At 46.8% G+C, this 20,118-nt stretch overlaps 1 protein-coding gene across 3 annotated transcripts in view; it reads left to right on the top strand.

The window, feature by feature from the left end:
• The window catches only part of LOC143777838 (cholesterol 24-hydroxylase-like), a 183,014-nt gene that overhangs the window by 80,726 nt on the left and 82,170 nt on the right, over window positions 1-20,118 (top strand). For all 3 annotated transcript variants that reach the window (XM_077267342.1, XM_077267341.1, XM_077267343.1), the window contains 3 exons: window positions 2,550-2,688; window positions 4,575-4,685; window positions 5,411-5,567. In XM_077267342.1, coding sequence (XP_077123457.1) covers window positions 2,550-2,688; window positions 4,575-4,685; window positions 5,411-5,567 — 407 coding nt within the window. The remainder of the gene's footprint in view (window positions 1-2,549; window positions 2,689-4,574; window positions 4,686-5,410; window positions 5,568-20,118) is intronic.

Genomic DNA, 20,118 nt, shown 5'->3' on the forward strand with positions numbered 1-20,118 from the left:
GTGGCTCAGTGGTATAACACAACACTATGAACGTGGCAGAAAGTGGCTGCCTGATATACGACACACTAGCAGTACAGCAGAATATAAACTGTGTGAGAAATACTATCTCACTTTTGGGGGGAGACACTGATCCACAACTGTGGCCCAGTGGTATAACACAACACTATGAACGTGGCAGAAAGTGGCTGTCTGATATATGACACACTAGCAGTACTGCAGAATATAAACTGTGTGAGAATTACTATCTCACTTTTGGGGGGAGACACTGAACCACAACTCTGTCCCAGTGGTATAACACAACACTATGAACGTGGCAGAAAGTGGCTGCCTGATATACGACACACTAGCAGTACAGCAGAATGTAAACTGTGTGAGAATTACTATCTCACTTTTGGGGGGAGAAACTGAACCACAACTCTGGCACAGTGGTATAACACAACACTATGAACGTGGCAGAAAGTGGCTGTAATTAGTATATAAAAAAAAAAAAAATTACTGCAATAACATGCTCCCTAGTCCCTACAATGATCTCAGGACAAGTATGGCAGCAATAAAAAGGACTTCAGAACAAAAAAGTGTGGACAAATAAACAAGACAGGTAACTGTGCAGAAAGGAGCAACAGGATTTTTGCTTTGAAAAAAGCAGTTGGTTTGCACAGCACCGTGCACACAGCTATGCAGCTGCTGCACTAAAATACGACCTCCACTGTCCCTGCACAAAAAGGTGGTGTGGGACAGTGAAAATCGCTCCAGCACAAGCGGTTTGGGGGTTTATATTTCCTCCCTAACTCTGTCCCTGCTTCTGACTAACTGCAGCAAACTCTCCCTATGCTCAGATCGGCAGAAGTAAGATGGCGGTCGGCGTGCACGCCCCTTTATAGCCCCTGTGACGCCGCAGACAGCAAGACAATCACTGCCATGCCCTTGTCTAAGATGGTGGGGACAGAGACCTATGTCATCATGCTGCCCACACTCTGCGTCCTCCTTCATTGGATGAAAAACGGCGGTAACAGCGTCATACGAAACGCGACTTTGGCGCTCTGATCGTGTACCGCATGGCCGATCCCACACTATGATCGGTTCAGGCTTCATGAAACCCGACTTTGCCTAAAAGTCGGCGATTTCTGAAAATGACCGATCCGTTTCCCTCAACCCTATCCAGAACTGTGCTGGCTTTTTTAGCAAAGTCCAGTCTAGCCTTTTTATTCTTGATGCTTATGAGTGGCTTGCACCGTGCAGTGAACCCTCTGTATTTACTTTCATGCAGTCTTCTCTTTATGGTAGATTTGGATATTGATACGCCGACCTCCTGGAGAGTGTTGTTCTCTTGGTTGACTGTTGTGAAGGGGTTTCTCTTCACCATGGAGGTTATTCTGCGATCATCCACCACTGTTGTCTTCCGTGGGTGCCCAGGCCTTTCTGCATTGATGAGTTCACCAGTGCTTTCTTTCTTTCTCAGGATGTACCAAACTGTAGATTTTGCCACTCCTAATATTGTAGCAATTTCTCGGATGTTTTTTTTCTGTTTTCGCAGCTTAAGGATGGCTTGTTTCACCTGCATGGAGAGCTCCTTTGACCGCATGTTTACTTCATAGCAAAACCTTCCAAATGCAAGCACCACACCTCAAATCAACTCCAGGCCTTTTATCTGCTTAATTGAGAATGACATAACGAAGGGATTGCCCACACCTGTCCATGAAATAGCCTTGGAGTCAATTGTCCAATTACTTTTTGGTCCCTTTAAAAACAGGCTGGCACATGTTAAGGAGCTGAAACTCCTAAACCCTTCATCCAATTTTAATGTGGATACCCTCAAATGAAAGCTGAAAGTCTCAACTTCAACTCCATCCGAATTGTTTTGTTTAAAATTCATTGTGGTAATGTCTATAACCAAAATTAGAAAAATGTCTCTGTCCAAATATATATGGACTTAACTGTATGTTAGTACAGGCTCACCCTAACAGATTACAGTCCTTCCTCCCAGAGCACACTTTACACACAGTAGAGGTACAGTTCTACCATGTCTCAGTATCCCCTTCAGCATGAGCTTCAGCAGGTTACAGTGCCAAACAGAAGTATTCAACTCCATGGACAGTCCACACTAAACAGGCTGCAGCTTCCACATGTTTCTCTGCAGCTCCAAAACACAGACTGCTCAGTTTTCCTAGCTGACCCATGTAGTCTCCATTCAAAGAGAGACCCCAGCACATCTCTCTCCATCCTACAGCTCACATCTTGGCTGGTCATTCACCAGCTCCAGCACTCTTGACTCTGCTTTATCCAGCAAACTGACATGCCTAGTGAACACAGGCCCTGGTTTAAATAAGAGGCTAGTCAGGTGCATCTAATCAAATCCTGCAGAGCTTGGACTTAACCCTGTCCTACCTGGCTTTGCTACATCATGTATGAGGCAATTTCTCATCAATATCCAGGATGTCCAAGATTATAATATAATAGACGACTCCTACCAGTTAACCTAAATATTACTTATAGTATATGTGGAGACTTTAGCACCTGTTGAATGATGTATTTCTCCTCTTTATTTGCAGCTTTTTGAAACGATCAATGCAGACTTTCAATGAAAAAGCTGAAGATATGGTGGATAAACTGTTAGAAATGGCCGACTGGAAACAGGAAATTAAAATGCACGAAATGTTTGGTAGAGTGACGCTGGATGTCATTGCCAAGGTATCTCTGAGCATTTCATACCAAATATTGTGAGTTGGGTCTGGTGACATCATTGTTCTGGGTGTGTGGATCTCATTTATTGTAACTTGACTGACCACTACTGACCAAACATCTCATTTGTATGGGCTTCTCCAAATTTCCACACCTCATTCTTTTGTTCACATTGTATATATTATACCACCAAAGGTGCTTGACAGTGTCATACTGCACTCTCCCCATTGACAATACATGCAAGCTCAGCTAAGTCGAGTGTCCATGTGTATGGAGAGGAGATGGAATAGATAGTTGTCATTTAAGTGACTTCTAAGTAAGTGTAATGGTATCTTAAAGGGGTGGTTCAATTACAAAAAAAGAAGGAACATGTTATTATAAACCTTTAATTAGGAAATCCCATTGATTTTGTCTAAGGTGGTAATTACTGCAGTAATCAGGACAAGGGCCCATTTAGCATGCGCAGTAGAAGCCCTTTATGTGTAGGAAGTTGTTCTCCTAGTGGATCTTCTGATCTAATATTGGAGATATCAGGGGAGCTGAGGTAAAAAGAGGCCGCTCGAACTGCTGTCCACATTGACTATCTGATCTAAAACTGGAGACACCAGGACTGCTCAGGTAAGAAGAGGCTGCTCACATTGCTTTCCACCATGTCTAGCTCTATCTGACCTAATACTGGAGATATCAGGGTTGCTGAGGTAAGAAGAGGCTGCTCAGACTGATGTCTACCATGTCCATCTCATCTAATACTTGAGATACCAGGGGTGCTGAGAAAAGAAGAGACTGCTCACACTGCTGTCCACCCTGTCTATCTGATCTAATGCTGGAGATAACAGGAATGCTGAGGTAAGAAGAGGCTGCTCACACTGCTGTCCGCCCTGTCTATCTCATCTAATACTGGAGAAACCAGAAGTGCTGAGGTAAGAAGAGACTGCTCAGACGCTGTCCACCCTATCTATCTGATTTAATACTGGAGAGACCATGAGTGCAGAGGTATGAAGAGGCTGCTCACACTACTGTCAACTTTGTCAATTTGATATAATACTGGAGATACCAGGAGTACTGAGGTATGAAGAGGCTTCTCACACTTCTGTCCACTCTGTCAGTCTGATATAATACTGGAGATACCGGAAATGCTGAGGTAAGAAGATATCAGGGGTGCTGAGGTAAGAAGAGTCTGCTCACACTGCTGTCCGCCCTGTCTAGCTGATCTAATCATGAAGATACCAGGGTACTGAGGTAAGAAGAGGCTGTCCACCCTGTCTATCTGATCAAATCATGGAGATACCAGGGGTACTGAGGTAAGAAGAGGCTGCTCACACTGCTGTCCACTCTGTCTATCTGATCAAGTCATGGAGATACCAGGGGTACTGAGGTAAGAAGAGTCTGCTCACACTGCTGTCCACCCTGTCTATCTGATCTAATCATGGAGATATCAGGGGTGCTGAGGTAAGAAGAGGCTGCTCACATGGCTGTCCAACCTGTCTATCTAAAGTGGCTGCTGTGACCAGGAAAAAGCCTATATCACATACTATCACATTCTCTCAAGGACACAGCAGCTGAATTTCCTGATTGTGCTCAAAGGCTTCTGTCCAATGAACGTTATGTCAATGTAACAAGACAACGGAGTTCATTTTAATGTGCCACAGTGATTTCTTCCCTAGACCAAAACAAGAGCGATTTTCTAGTTAAAGGTATTTAGAAATTTGTTGATAATGATATTTTCATTTTTTTTTTTTCTATTCCTGGAGAGATCCTAAATAAAGAAAAAAAAGTGTTACTAATACTGACCAGTCTGAACCCCAGCCCCTCCAATGGTCCCTGCAAAAACTGAAGATTATAACACCCCTTCCATTCAGTTACCTGACCATTGTATTCTGTGTTCATCTTTTTAGATCGCTTTTGCTATGGACGTACATTCTATTCTTGATGAGAAAATACAACTTCCTCAAATTATCACAAAGGTTATGCAAGGAATGCTTTTATCCCGCGATTTTTTGGCACGGGTTTGTATTAGATATTGTGCAATATTCTTATTACCGTAATTTAATGCTGGGTACTGGAGCTCCCCTATGCCTTGTTATCACTGATGGAAGAGAGGAAATAAAGGCGTAGCTAGCACTTTATACCACTTCTCAGGTCCCTAGATTATTTACTCTTTTCCTCTTCCCCAGGAGTGGCACAAAACCACTGCAACCAAATAGCGGACACCAGGGTGTCATAACGCCATTGTTTGGCACATGATTTACCGCAGCAGTCATGCACTGTGTCAACGAGAAGTGTAAACTGTGAGAATGGTGAGGGACCAGGGCAGCATGATTTAGAGCCTCGTTGTACAATTGCAGCCAAATTTTTTTTGTCTCTGAAACCAATTCACATATTTATGTAAATTTGGCATTGTCATGATTGACCCCCAGAATAAACCACTATAATCTGGATGTGCCATTGCAATTGTAGACATGCTTGAGCTGGGAGCCCACTGAACACTTAGCTAAGGAAGGTATTAGTGCCATAAATATATATACAATATATACAGCGGGTGAAATATACATTGAACACGTTACCAATTTTCTAAGTAAATATACATGGTGATGTTTTCAATACTTATTTAACCCACTGTATATAGGTCACATATATTACATATCAATGTCCATAATGAAGACAGAGATTTCTATCCCGTGATCACTAAGCGACAAAAATTGGTCATCATCCATATCTCTATTCCTTATAGTTCTATCCATCCAAACAAAAATTAATCAAAGAAGTGAGAAAGAGTCTGGACATTCTGAGAAAAGAAGGCAAAGAAATCATTCTGCAAAGGATCAAAGCTATTGAAGATGGAGAAGAGACTCCTAATGATATCCTCACATATATCCTTAAATCTGCAGGTATGGTCCCAAAAATGTCGACTGTGCAAAACATTAATATTACAAATCAGGGCCGGATTTAAGAGGTGGGTGGCCCGGGGCCCATTTTGGAGGGAGGCCCATTTTTCAAGGTGTTGCAATATGTAATGCAAAAACGCAAAATGAAACGAACGCAAGTTTATTTACAAAAATCATTTAAGCAGAGTATTTCAGGTAAAATCATTCATTTTTTACAATCCAGGCACTGTCCTTGATTTTCATGCTGCAAAATCACTAATGATGTCACTAAAGCCCAATTCACGCAGTAGATCTGACTGGATGCTCATGATAGCCAAATTTACAAGTCGTTCCTGCTTCATGGATGTCCTTAATCGGTTTTCAACTAACTTGAGTTTTGAGAAGGTGTAATGACCAGAGGTCCGAATAAGATCCAGTGAGTCACAAACCAAGACTAAGGCAGAAATCTCCAAACGGTATTTACTCAAAGGCAAAATAATAAAGGTAATATGGAGAATATTAAAGTAGATACACCCCAAAGATACACCAGCTCAGCAGCAGCTGAAATCACTGTGCCACTCCAAGGTCTCCTGAGAACTGTATGCTACAAAAGACTAGTAAGAAATTTACCTAACAAGGAAACTAAAACAGGAACAAGTGTAAATTGATTGTAATGTTATAAAGGGAGTCCCTGGAACGGCACACTGAGTATAACTTACACAACTCTAATATTAGATACACCTCTACAGTAACAATTAAACACTCTGCGCAGGGATACCCGGGTATCTATAGCTATGGTACCGTATCCTGAGATAGATCTCCTCTCAGGTAAGAATCCGCACAGGCTGCAGCCTAGTCTATATCTTCAGCGCCAATAAGTTACAGCAAGCTCCTCTTGTCTGATCGGCGGATGCCGAGCCCAAACGCCGGGGACTTAGTTAGTGGCCTCACGATATTGTCTCTTCTTCTGTAGCTCCTAGGAATGCTTCCACGACAACCCGTCAGTCTCTGTATCAGCAATCGGTCAGACTTGTTTCTCCAATCAATGCACAGGGAATCACAGACTCTCAAACACGTACTGGGTTTTTAGTCAAGTCTCAGTCTTTTTAGATAATGGATTAGCTCTTCTTCAGAATACGCTGGCAACGAAGTCTCTCAAAGGTTAACAAAAGATTGGCTCTTCTCCAGGGGAACGTTAGCAAGACTAAGTCTCTCCACAGCTTCTTTTCTCTACACACTCGCAGTAAAGCCCACACACTGACTCCTTGCAATATCACCGCAGCTTCTGTCTTCTCTTCCCGCACTTTCTCTCTCACTTCCTTGTTTCATTTTTACACAGAAGACACCAGACCCCACCCACCAGCCCAGATTGTCTCCGGGATTCTGGCAGTATCAGAATTTGTCCCTTGCTGCATCAGGCAGAAACCACAGGGTCCTAGTGCTCTCTCAGTGTGACTACAGTTCACCCTCTTACATGCCACCCCACTAGAGGTTGGCGTCCTCGACACACCTTCCCACTCAAATTCATCCTGAGCATATCGCTGAGGCGGTATTCCTGCCGTAGATCGTGTAGTTCTCCTGAGTCCTACATCAACAGGTGCAACCCTAGAGGGAGCTAAAGTCTCTTCCGTGATCGTGTTAGTGGGCGCAAGTGGAGTTGCCTCCTTCCGCGGCTCGATGTTCCGCGATACATCGTCAGGACCAAGCAGTTGACCTGATGCGCTCTCCTCAACAGCATCCGCCACATTCTCAACATTCTCATCACACGAGGCAAGATTGGTCACAGGGGGCAAATAAGCAGGCGCAGGAATAAGCACACCATCAAACTCAAGATCATTCAGAGTTCCCGCCCCTTGGGACAGGGCCTCTGGCTCTGGGGGAATAGGTGCCGAATCTTCAAACCAGCACCGTTGTAGCATGTTACGGTGCAAATTACAGGTTGGCCCCCCTGTCCCCACCGGTTCAACTTCGTACACTGGAATCTCAGGATTCACTTGTTTTTTTATCAGATACGGTATCGCCTCCCATCGGTCACTCAGCTTTCCTGACCGTCGCTTTGTCCTCACCAACACTCTGTCTCCCGGAGAGAACAATTCTGTTTGCACGGGTCGCGTGTCCTTATGAACCACCTGGCGAAAACGGTCGCCCACCACCTGATGCACCACCCTTAACCGTCGCCGATGTTCTCGTACCCACTCGGATGCAGTCCGGGGGGGAACGGAGGAGGGATCTGGCATGTTCAAATCCTCAATGTCTCGGCCAGGTCTACCAAACATTAACATGTGTGGCGAGTAACCAGTAGTACTGTGCACCCTGTTATTGTAAGCCCACATCAATTCGGGGAGATACTCAGGCCAGCATGTCTGTTGCTGACTCTCTAAGGACCGCAACATTTGCAACAAGGTCCGATTAAAACGCTCACATGCCCCGTTACCCTGAGGGTGGTAAGGCGTTGTTCTCGACTGCTCGATACCATAGAGCTGGTGCAACTCTTTCATCAGCGTCCCCTGAAAGCAGGCCCCTTGATCTGAATGTATTCTCTGCGGACACCCGAACACTTGGAAGAAATGTCGGCACACTGCCTCAGCCGCCGACTTGGCCGTCTGATCTCTTGTCGGCACCGCTACAGCATACTTGGTAAAGTGATCTGTCATCACCAGGCAATAGGAGTACCCTGACGTAGAGTACCCTATCAACACGTAGTCAATCATGAGTAGCTCCAGCGGAGCTGAAGTTTTAATAGATTGTGTGGGAGCCCGCTGCTCAGGGCTTTTGTTGAGCCCACAAATTCGGCACTGCCGACACGCGTCGGCCACCATCCCTCCCAACTCAGGGCAGTAGAGGACTCGCTGCAACCACTGGAGTGTCTTTTCACTTCCAAAATGGGCCCCCTTCTCATGCGCCTCACGAGCGACCACTGGACCCATCCCCACAGGGATTATCAGTTGGTACCGATGCTGCAGCTCCGATGGCAGGTACACCTTACGATACAAAAGACCTTGTTCCACACACAATTTATCCCATTGTCGAAGGAGTTTCATTCCTTCCATGGACAACTGAGCCTTGTCCTCTGCACTGGGCCAGGCCTTGTTTTGTACCCAACGGCGCACAAGTGCAACGTCCGGACACTCATCCTGGACTCTTATCCAATCTGAGGATGTTTTACCCAGGACACAGGGCATCCCGGTGGCCACCCCACTTGAGTGTACCACACTTTGGAAGATAGGTATCTGCCCCAAAACTGGAGTTTCAGTGTCCTCCAGTTGTTCGTCAACATCTTCCCCTGATGACCCAAGGGGCACTCTTGACAATGCATCTGCATTGCCGTTTTCTCGACCAGAACGAAATTTAATGCGGTAATTGAACTTGGCTAGTCTGGCGACCCACCGCTGTTCCAACGCCCCAAGTTTTGCATTCTCTAAGTGAGCTAGCGGGTTGTTATCTGTCATGACTAGCACCTCCGCTCCTGTTAGATACTCGGCGAAGCGTTCTGTCATTGCCCACACCAGGGCCAGCAATTCCAGCCGGAATGAGCTGTAGTTAGCCGGATTTCGCTCGGAGTCTCTTAAAGATCTGCTACCATAAGAAATCACTCGCTCTCGGCCGTCCTGCACCTGTGCTAGCACTGCCCCCAACCCATGAAGACTACCATCGGTATACAACAAAAAAGGGGTGTCAAACCGGGCGTAGGCCAGCAATGGGGCACTCGTTAGGGCGGTTTTCACTTCATCAAATGCCTTTTTCTGTAGGGGCCCCCATGGGATGGGGCGATTTCGAGGACCCAGCGCTGTCCCTCTCAAAAGTTCATTCAAGGGACTCACCACTTGTGAGAATTTAGGCACAAACCGCCGATAGTATCCTGCTAGACCCAGGAAGGCCCGCACTTCTCGCAAGTCACAAGGAGGTGGCCACTCTTGTACCGCCTTGATCTTACTGTCTAAAGGTAGTACCCCGTCCGGGGTCACCAGATGCCCCAAATATTCAATCTGGTTTCGTAACAGTTGACATTTTTTTGGCTTTATTTTCAGGCCGTAGCTCTTGAGCCGCCGGAGAACTTGACGCAGCTTCTCCAGATGATCTTCAAATGAGGTTCCGAACACCACAATGTCGTCTAGATATATCAAGACTGATTCAAAATTTAGATCGCCCAAGCAATGTTCCATCAGGCGTTGGAAGGTTCCCGGGGCGGTAGCGAGGCCAAAGGGCATCCGGTTGAACTCGAAGAGCCCCACTGGCAAGACAAACGCCGTCTTGGCCCGATCTTTTTCAGCCATTGGGACCTGCCAGTACCCGCTTGCCAAATCCAACGTTGAGAAATACTTGGCCCGACCCAGGGCCGACAGGGATTCTTCAATACGGGGTAAAGGATATGCGTCCCGTACGGTGTGGGCGTTCAATTTTCGATAGTCCACACAAAATCGGAGTGTCCCATTCTTCTTGCGGACCAAGACTACAGGAGCCGCCCAGGGACTCCGGCTCTCTCGGATCACTTGGTTGTCCAGCATACTGGCCACCATGCTCTTCACCTCTTGATAAAGCGCTGGAGGAATTTGCCGATATCTTTCTCTAATGGGTGGAGTATCCCCCGTTGGAATCTCATGCTCAATCATCTGGGTACACCCGAAATCCTCTCCATGTCGGGAAAAGGTCTCTTGATGTTCCCACAAAACTCTCTCCAACTGCTCCAACTGCGCGGGAGTCAGCTTCTCCCGATCCACTCCCATCTGTTCCATGATCACATGACCATTCCATTCCTCCGTAGGAGGCTCAGCCCGGCCTACCTCGACCGCAAAGGTCCAGGATGACTGTTGGTCTGGTCGCAGTTCGAATCCGGCATTTTCCGGCACCTTTTCTGCCGGCACGAACAGTTCAGCCAGTATGGTTCCAGCAGGAATTGCAACAGCTTCATCTAAAACATTGATGCATCGGACCGGCACTCGTCCATTCTTCACAATCGCCAGAGACCGGGCCACATGTACCTTGGCGAATGAGGAACCCTCTCGGACGGGCTCAAGTAGCACTTCAAGCCCATTCAATCTCTGTGCAGCTCCCACAGGCAGCATTAAGAGTTCCTCTTGTCTTGGTCCCAGCAGGATCGGGGCCCTCGATGGCACTCGGACCCGGCCCACCCGGCCGCCTGGGACCGCACTTTTCAGCAAGTCGCAACTCAGCACTAGACGGTGTAGAATTCTCTGTGTGGGTCGGTGTCTTGTCGCACGGGCCCAGTATCGGGGTCCTTCACTGGCATACATCTGGTGATTCAAGTCTCGCAGCACGTTCCTTCCGAGCGTCACTTCCATCCCTCTTCTAGGGGGGTGATCCACCAGTACTACCCCTTTCTGCCCCAGCTCTTCACCAAACATTTTTAGTTGCATCCACACGATTCCCTTGACTGACAGTTGACCATTATTTGCGGCGGTCAGTCGTATCACTCGGCCATCCTCTGGAATCACTAGTCGACTGAAGTATCTCTCATATATTTCTAGTGGCATTATAGTACATTCGGATCCCGTGTCAACCAAGCACCTCATCTTCCGCCCTTCAAATTCTGCTTCTATCACTGGACTACATGCAAACAAATCTTGCTCATTCCGTCGAGGGCTTTGTGTGAGTGGGGCCGCTGCTGCTTGCCCTCTCATGGCAGCGGCCGGAAGTTTAAAGCCGGCGACGGAGTTTCTGGGGCTGCAAGTGTCCGGCAGTAACGAGAGATGTGTCCCTGGCGTCCACACTTCCAGCAGGTGATTGCTCCTCTTGGACGAGGGCTTGACTCATTCTGATAGGACGACCTGGCCGTCCGTGGGGTCACCATTCCAGGGGGTGGGGCAGGAGGCCCCCGTGAGGGGGTAGAGGCGGGATCAACTGTCAGTTGAGACAATTTCAGCCTCAACTCCTTCACCTCAGCATGCAAAGCTTGTACCACGCTCACCAGCCCCTCTCCCCCTGACCCTGAAGACCCACCTTCTTCCAGCTGGGCACTGTTCACTGACCCCTCGGGCACATGGGCAGATTTCTCTTCCCTTTCCACTGCAGCTCGGTAAATCTGCCAGAAGGATAATTCTGGTGCAGCCCGGGCCATTTCCAACAGTTTGTCCCGGAGAAGTCTATTAGCTAAACCGGTGATGAATTGATCCCGGAGCAAGCGGTCTACCTCCCGGAACGCTCCCATGGCCCCCTGGTCTAGTCGCTGCATCTCATTCAGCGTCTCTTGCAAGATATTAGAGTACTGCATCAGGGACTCACACTCTCTCTGGGGGCGATTAAAGAATAGGGACCGAAGCTGGGCCACACGCGCTCGGCCCCCCAAACTCCCCTCTAACAGTTCCAAAATCTTTTCTAACGTATCCCTCTCTGATTCTGGGCGCACCATCACCATACGTCTAATATCGCCCTCCAGTGCATTTAATGCCAGCTCAGCGCGTAATGCGGGGGTCAAATTACACATGCGCAGAATACTCCGGATTCTCTCAGCCCAATCTTGCAACGCCATATTGCGCCCGTCGTATTTCGGCATGTGCTGAAGTAAAGCTCCTACAGGCACATACCCTCCCGAAATCGCCGCGGCTGCCAGGGGAACCCCAACCCCCGAGGAGGATGCGGGTACAGCGGGGTCATTTCTACCCTCGCCCTCGTCCATGACAAACACTGGATCCTGCCGACTACGCCAAAAATGTAATGACCAGAGGTCCGAATAAGATCCAGTGAGTCACAAACCAAGACTAAGGCAGAAATCTCCAAACGGTATTTACTCAAAGGCAAAATAATAAAGGTAATATGGAGAATATTAAAGTAGATACACCCCAAAGATACACCAGCTCAGCAGCAGCTGAAATCACTGTGCCACTCCAAGGTCTCCTGAGAACTGTATGCTACAAAAGACTAGTAAGAAATTTACCTAACAAGGAAACTAAAACAGGAACAAGTGTAAATTGATTGTAATGTTATAAAGGGAGTCCCTGGAACGGCACACTGAGTATAACTTACACAACTCTAATATTAGATACACCTCTACAGTAACAATTAAACACTCTGCGCAGGGATACCCGGGTATCTATAGCTATGGTACCGTATCCTGAGATAGATCTCCTCTCAGGTAAGAATCCGCACAGGCTGCAGCCCAGTCTATATCTTCAGCGCCAATAAGTTACAGCAAGCTCCTCTTGTCTGATCGGCGGATGCCGAGCCCAAACGCCGGGGACTTAGTTAGTGGCCTCACGATATTGTCTCTTCTTCTGTAGCTCCTAGGAATGCTTCCACGACAACCCGTCAGTCTCTGTATCAGCAATCGGTCAGACTTGTTTCTCCAATCAATGCACAGGGAATCACAGACTCTCAAACACGTAGTGGGTCTTTAGTCAAGTCTCAGTCTTTTTAGATAATGGATTAGCTCTTCTTCAGAATACGCTAGCAACGAAAGTCTCTCAAAGGTTAACAAAAGATTGGCTCTTCTCCAGGGGAACGTTAGCAAGACTAAGTCTCTCCACAGCTTCTTTTCTCTACACACTCGCAGTAAAGCCCACACACTGACTCCTTGCAATATCACCGCAGCTTCTGTCTTCTCTTCCCGCACTTTCTCTCTCACTTCCTTGTTTCATTTTTACACAGAAGACACCAGACCCCACCCACCAGCCCAGATTGTCTCCGGGATTCTGGCAGTATCAGAATTTGTCCCTTGCTGCATCAGGCAGAAACCACAGGGTCCTAGTGCTCTCTCAGTGTGACTACAGTTCACCCTCTTACAAAGGAACGCTCACCACTGCAGTTTGTTACCATCAAAATGAGATATATCCTTAAAGCTATCTCAATATTTGGGAAAGTGTCCTGCACACCCTTTTCCATGATAAGCTTGCACATGGAAAGTTCAGTGCTGATATGTTTTGGCTCCTCGTCTGTGAATAAATTGGCAAATGTTACAAACTGACACAGTTCATCGATAAATGTAATGTCCAAGTCATCTGAATAAGACCTGACGAGTTGCTCTGCTGTGGCCTTAAGCTCGTCTGAAGACAGTTCTTTCAGATGGCTAAAAAACCTAAATTTGTATTGTAGAAATTTGGGCTGTCTATATCAAAGACTGCTGCTGGGCTGTATATGTCAGAGGCTTCTGCTGGGCTGTATATGTATGAGAGGCTTCTGCTGGGCTGTATATGTATGAGAGGCTTCTGCTGAGCTCTATATGTCAGAGGCTGCTGCTGGGCTTTATATGTATGGGAGGCTTCTGCTGAGCTGTATATGTATGAGAGGCTGCTGCTGGACTGTATATATTAGAAGCTGCTGCTGGGCTATGTATATATGAGGGGCTGCTGCCGGGCTGTATACAGAATATCAGAGTATGTTGCTGTGCTGGCTGTATATAGAATAGAGGCTGAGGGGCTGTATAAAGTGTATACACAGCACTATACTGTAAACAGGTCCACTCTATATACAGTGCCTTGCGAAAGTATTCGGCCCCCTTGGACTTTTCAGCCTTTTCCACATATCATGCTTCAAACATAAAGATACCAAATGTAAATTTTTGGTAAAGAATCAACAACAAGTGGAACACAATTGTGAAGTTGAACGAAATTCATTGGTTATTTTGAATTTTTGTGGAAATTCAAAAACTGAAAAGTGGGACGTGCAATATTATTCGGGTTCTTTAACTTAATACTTTGTTGCGCCACCTTTTGCTGCGATTACAGTTGCAGTCACTTGGGGTATATCTCTATCAGTTTTGTACATCCAGAGACTGAAATTCTTGCCCATTTTTCCTTGGCAAACAGCTCGAGCTCAGTGAGGTTTGATGGAGATCGTTTGTGAACAGCAGTTTTCAGCTCTTTCCACAGATTCTCGATTGGATTGAGGTCTGGACTTTGACTTGGCCATTCTAACACCTGTATACGTTTATTTGTGAACCATTCCATTGTAGATTTTGCTTTATGTTTGGGATCATTGTCTTGTTGGAAGACAAATCTCCGTCCCAGTCTCAGGTCTTTTGCAGACTCCAACAGGTTTTCTTCAAGAATGGTCCTGTATTTGGCTCCATCCATCTTCCCATCAATTTTAACCATCTTCCCAGTCCCTGCTGAAGAAAAGCAGGCCCAAACCATGATGTTGCCACCACCATGTTTGACAGTGGGGATGGTGTGTTCAGGGTGATGAGCTGTGTTGCCTTTACGCCAAACATATCATTTTGGCATTGTTGCCAAAAAGTTCGATTTTGGTTTCGTCTGACCAGACCACCTTCTTCCACATGTTTGGTGTGTCTCCCAGGTGGCTTGTTGCAAACTTTAAACACTTTTTATGGATATCTTTGAGAAATGGCTTTCTTCTTGCCACTCTTACATAAAGGCCAGATACGTGAAGCATACGACTGATTGTTGTCCTATGGACAGACTGTCCCACCTCAGCTGTAGATCTCTGCAGTTCATCCAGAGTGATCATGGGCCTCTTGGCTGCATCTCTGATCAGTCTTCTCCTTGTTTGAGATGAAAGTTTAGAGGGACAGTGTTATGACCCCAATGGCGAGGGTCTCAGAGGAACGTGGAAGTCTGCAGAATACAAAAATCCAGCTCATAGGGCAGTGGTAACTGGGTTGACCATATATCTACTCCTAACGCCAACACTAGAAGTAGCCGGGGATCATTCCTACGTTGATTCTAGATGACACGCTCCAGCCGGAGAATCTAGCTACCCCTAGTAGAGGAAAACAAAAGACCTTTCTTGCCTCCAGAGAAGGGGACCCCAAAGCTGGATAGAAGCCCCCCACAAATAATAACGGTGAGGTAAGAGGAAATGACAAACACAGAAATGAACCAGGTTTAGCACAGAGAGGCCCGCTAACTGATAGCAGAATAAAGAAAGGTAACTTATATGGTCAACAAAAACCCTATCAAAATCCACACTGGAAATTCAAGAACCCCCGAACCGTCTAACGGTCCGGGGGGAGAACACCAGCCCCCTAGAGCTTCCAGCAAAGGTCAGGATATAGATTTGGAACAAGCTGGACAAAAATACAAAACCAAAACAAATAGCAAAAAGCAAAAGGCAGACTTAGTTGATATAACTGGAACCAGGATCAGTAGACAAGAGCACAGCAGACTAGCTCTGATAACTACGTTGCCAGGCATTGAACTGAAGGTCCAGGAAGCTTATATAGCAACACCCCTAACTAACGACCCAGGTGCGGATAAAAGGAATGACAGAAAAACCAGAGTCAAAAAACTAGTAACCACTAGAGGGAGCAAAAAGCAAATTCACAACAGTACCCCCCCCTTAGTGAGGGGTCACCGAACCCTCACCACGACCACCAGGGCGATCAGGATGAGCGGCATGAAAGGCACGAACTAAATCGGCCGCATGAACATCAGAGGCGACCACCCAGGAATTATCCTCCTGACCATAGCCCTTCCACTTGACCAGGTACTGAAGCCTCCGCCTGGAGAGGCGAGAATCCAAGATCTTCTCCACCACGTACTCCAACTCGCCCTCAACCAACACCGGAGCAGGAGGCTCAGCAGAAGGAACTACAGGCACAATGTACCGCCGCAACAAGGACCTATGAAATACATTGTGAATAGCAAACGACACAGGAAGATCCAGACGAAAAGATACAGGATTAAGGATTTCCAATATCTTGTAAGGCCCAATAAAACGAGGTTTAAATTTGGGAGAGGAGACCTTCATAGGAACAAAGCGGGAAGAAAGCCATACCAAATCCCCAACGCGTAGTCGGGGACCCACACCGCGGCGGCGGTTGGCAAAGCGCTGAGCCCTCTCCTGTGACAACTTCAAGTTGTCCACCACATGATTCCAGATCCGCTGCAACCTATCCACCACAGAATCCACCCCAGGACAGTCAGAAGGCTCCACATGACCCGAAGAAAAGCGAGGATGGAAACCAGAGTTGCAGAAAAAAGGCGAAACCAAGGTGGCGGAACTAGCCCGATTATTAAGGGCAAACTCAGCCAACGGCAAGAATGTCACCCAATCGTCCTGATCAGCAGAGACAAAACACCTCAAATAAGCCTCCAAAGTCTGATTGGTTCGCTCCGTCTGTCCATTAGTCTGAGGATGGAAAGCAGACGAAAACGACAAATCAATGCCCATCCTACTACAAAAGGATCGCCAGAACCTGGAAACGAACTGGGATCCTCTGTCCGACACAATATTCTCAGGGATGCCGTGCAAACGAACCACGTTCTGGAAAAACACAGGAACCAGATCGGAAGAGGAAGGCAGCTTAGGCAAAGGAACCAAATGGACCATCTTTGAGAAGCGATCACATATCACCCAGATAACGGACATGCCCTGAGATAGCGGAAGATCAGAAATGAAATCCATGGAGATATGTGTCCAAGGTCTCTTCGGGACAGGCAAGGGCAAGAGCAAACCGCTGGCACGAGAACAGCAAGGCTTAGCTCGAGCGCAAGTCCCACAGGACTGCACAAATGACCGCACATCCCTTGACAAGGAAGGCCACCAAAAGGACCTGGCCACCAGATCTCTGGTGCCAAAAATTCCCGGGTGACCTGCCAACACCGAGGAATGAACCTCGGAAATGACTCTGCTGGTCCACTTATCCGGGACAAACAGTCTGTCAGGTGGACAAGACTCAGGCCTATCAGCCTGAAATCTCTGCAACACACGTCGCAGATCCGGAGAAATAGCTGACAAGATAACTCCATCTTTAAGAATACCAACAGGATCAGCGACTCCAGGAGCATCAGGCACAAAGCTCCTAGAAAGAGCATCGGCCTTCACATTCTTTGAACCTGGTAAATACGAGACAACAAAATCAAAGCGGGAGAAAAACAATGACCAGCGGGCCTGTCTCGGATTAAGGCGTTTAGCAGACTCGAGATACATCAGATTTTTGTGATCAGTCAAGACCACCACACGATGCTTAGCACCCTCGAGCCAATGACGCCACTCCTCAAATGCCCATTTCATGGCCAACAACTCCCGATTGCCCACATCATAATTTCGCTCGGCAGGCGAAAACTTCCTAGAGAAAAAGGCACAAGGTTTCATAACAGAGCAACCAGGGCCTCTCTGCGACAAAACGGCCCCTGCTCCAATCTCTGAAGCATCCACCTCAACCTGAAAGGGAAGTGAGACATCGGGCTGGCACAAAACAGGCGCCGAAGTAAACCGGCGTTTCAACTCCTGGAAAGCCTCCACGGCAGCAGGAGCCCAGTTAGCTACATCTGAGCCCTTCTTGGTCATATCCGTCAAAGGTTTCACAATGCTAGAAAAATTAGCGATAAAACGACGGTAGAAGTTAGCGAAACCCAAGAACTTCTGAAGACTCTTAACTGACGAGGGCTGAGTCCAATCAAGAATAGCTCGGACCTTGACTGGGTCCATCTCCACAGCAGAAGGGGAAAAAATGAACCCCAAAAAGGGAACCTTCTGTACACCAAAGAGACACTTTGAGCCCTTGACAAACAAAGAATTTTCACGCAAAATTTTAAAGACCAACCTGACCTGCTCCACATGCGAATCCCAATTATCAGAAAAAACCAAAATATCATCCAGATAAACAATCAAAAATTTATCCAGATACTTCCGGAAAATGTCATGCATAAAGGACTGAAAAACTGAAGGCGCATTGGAGAGCCCAAAAGGCATCACCAAGTACTCAAAATGACCTTCGGGCGTATTGAATGCGGTTTTCCATTCATCACCTTGCTTAATGCGCACAAGGTTGTACGCACCACGAAGGTCTATCTTGGTGAACCACTTGGCACCTTTAATCCGGGCAAACAAGTCAGACAACAGCGGTAAAGGATACTGAAATTTGACAGTGATCTTATTTAAAAGCCGATAATCAATACAAGGTCTCAAAGATCCGTCCTTTTTTGCCACAAAAAAGAATCCCGCACCAAGAGGGGAAGAAGACGGACGAATATGTCCTTTCTCCAGAGACTCCTTGATATATGAACGCATAGCGGTATGTTCAGGTACCGACAGATTAAACAGTCTTCCCTTAGGAAATTTACTGCCTGGGATCAAATCTATAGCACAGTCACAGTCCCTATGAGGAGGCAGTGCACTGGACTCAGACTCACTGAAGACATCCTGATAATCAGACAAATACTCCGGAACTTCCGAAGGCGTAGACGAAGCAATAGACACAGGCAGGGAATCCCCATGAATACCCCGACAGCCCCAACTTGAGACTGACATAGCCTTCCAGTCCAGGACTGGATTATGGGTCTGTAACCATGGCAGCCCTAAAACAACCAAATCATGCATTTTATGTAAAACCAGGAAACGTATCACCTCGCGGTGTTCAGGAGTCATGCACATGGTAACCTGTGTCCAATACTGCGGTTTATTTGCTGCCAATGGCGTAGCATCAATACCCCTAAGAGGAATAGGATTTTCTAATGGTTCAAGAGTAAAACCACAGTGCTTAGCAAATGACAGATCCATAAGACTCAGGGCAGCACCTGAATCTACAAACGCCATGACAGGATAAGATGACAGTGAGCAAATCAAAGTTACAGACAGAATAAATTTAGGTTGCAAATTACCAACGGTGACAGGACTAACAACCTTAGCTATACGTTTAGAGCATGCTGAGATAACATGTGTAGAATCACCACAGTAGTAGCACAAGCCATTCCGGCGTCTATGAATTTTCCGCTCATTTCTAGTCAGGATTCTATCACATTGCATTAAATCAGGTGTCTGTTCAGACAACACCATGAGGGAATTTGCGGTTTTTCTATCACATTGCACCGAATTAGGTGTCTGTTCAGACAACACCATGAGGGAATTTGCGGTTTTGCGCTCCCGCAACCGCCGGTCAATTTGAATAGCCAGTGCCATAGTATCATTCAGACCTGTGGGAATGGGAAAACCCACCATAACATTCTTAATGGCGTCAGAAAGGCCATTTCTAAAATTAGCGGCCAGTGCACACTCGTTCCAATGTGTCAGCACGGACCATTTCCGAAATTTTTGGCAATACACTTCAGCCTCGTCCTGCCCCTGAGACATAGCCAGCAAGGCCTTTTCTGCCTGAATCTCAAGATTGGGTTCCTCATAAAGTAAACCGAGCGCCAGAAAAAACGCATTAATATCAGCCAATGCCGGATCTCCTGGCGCCAGCGAAAAAGCCCAATCCTGAGGGTCGCCCCGTAAGAACGAAATAACAATTTTTACTTGCTGAGCAGAGTCTCCAGATGAACAGGGTCTCAGGGACAAAAACAACTTACAATTATTCATGAAATTCCTAAACTTAAACCTGTCTCCGGAAAACAGTTCAGGAATCGGTATTTTAGGTTCTGACCTAGGATTTCTGATAACATAGTCTTGTATGCCCTGCACACGAGTAGCCAGCTGGTCCACACTTGTAATCAAGGTCTGGACATTCATGTCTGCAGCAAGCATAGCCACTCTGAGGTAAAGGGGAAGAAGAAAAAAAAAAAACTCAGAATCTTCTTTCTTATAATCCCTCTTCTGCAATGCATTAAACATTTAATACTGGCCTGGCAAACTGTTATGACCCCAATGGCGAGGGTCTCAGAGGAACGTGGAAGTCTGCAGAATACAAAAATCCAGCTCATAGGGCAGTGGTAACTGGGTT

Source organism: Ranitomeya variabilis, chromosome 1 (genome assembly GCF_051348905.1).
Source record: "Ranitomeya variabilis isolate aRanVar5 chromosome 1, aRanVar5.hap1, whole genome shotgun sequence".
NCBI lineage: Eukaryota > Metazoa > Chordata > Amphibia > Anura > Dendrobatidae > Ranitomeya > Ranitomeya variabilis.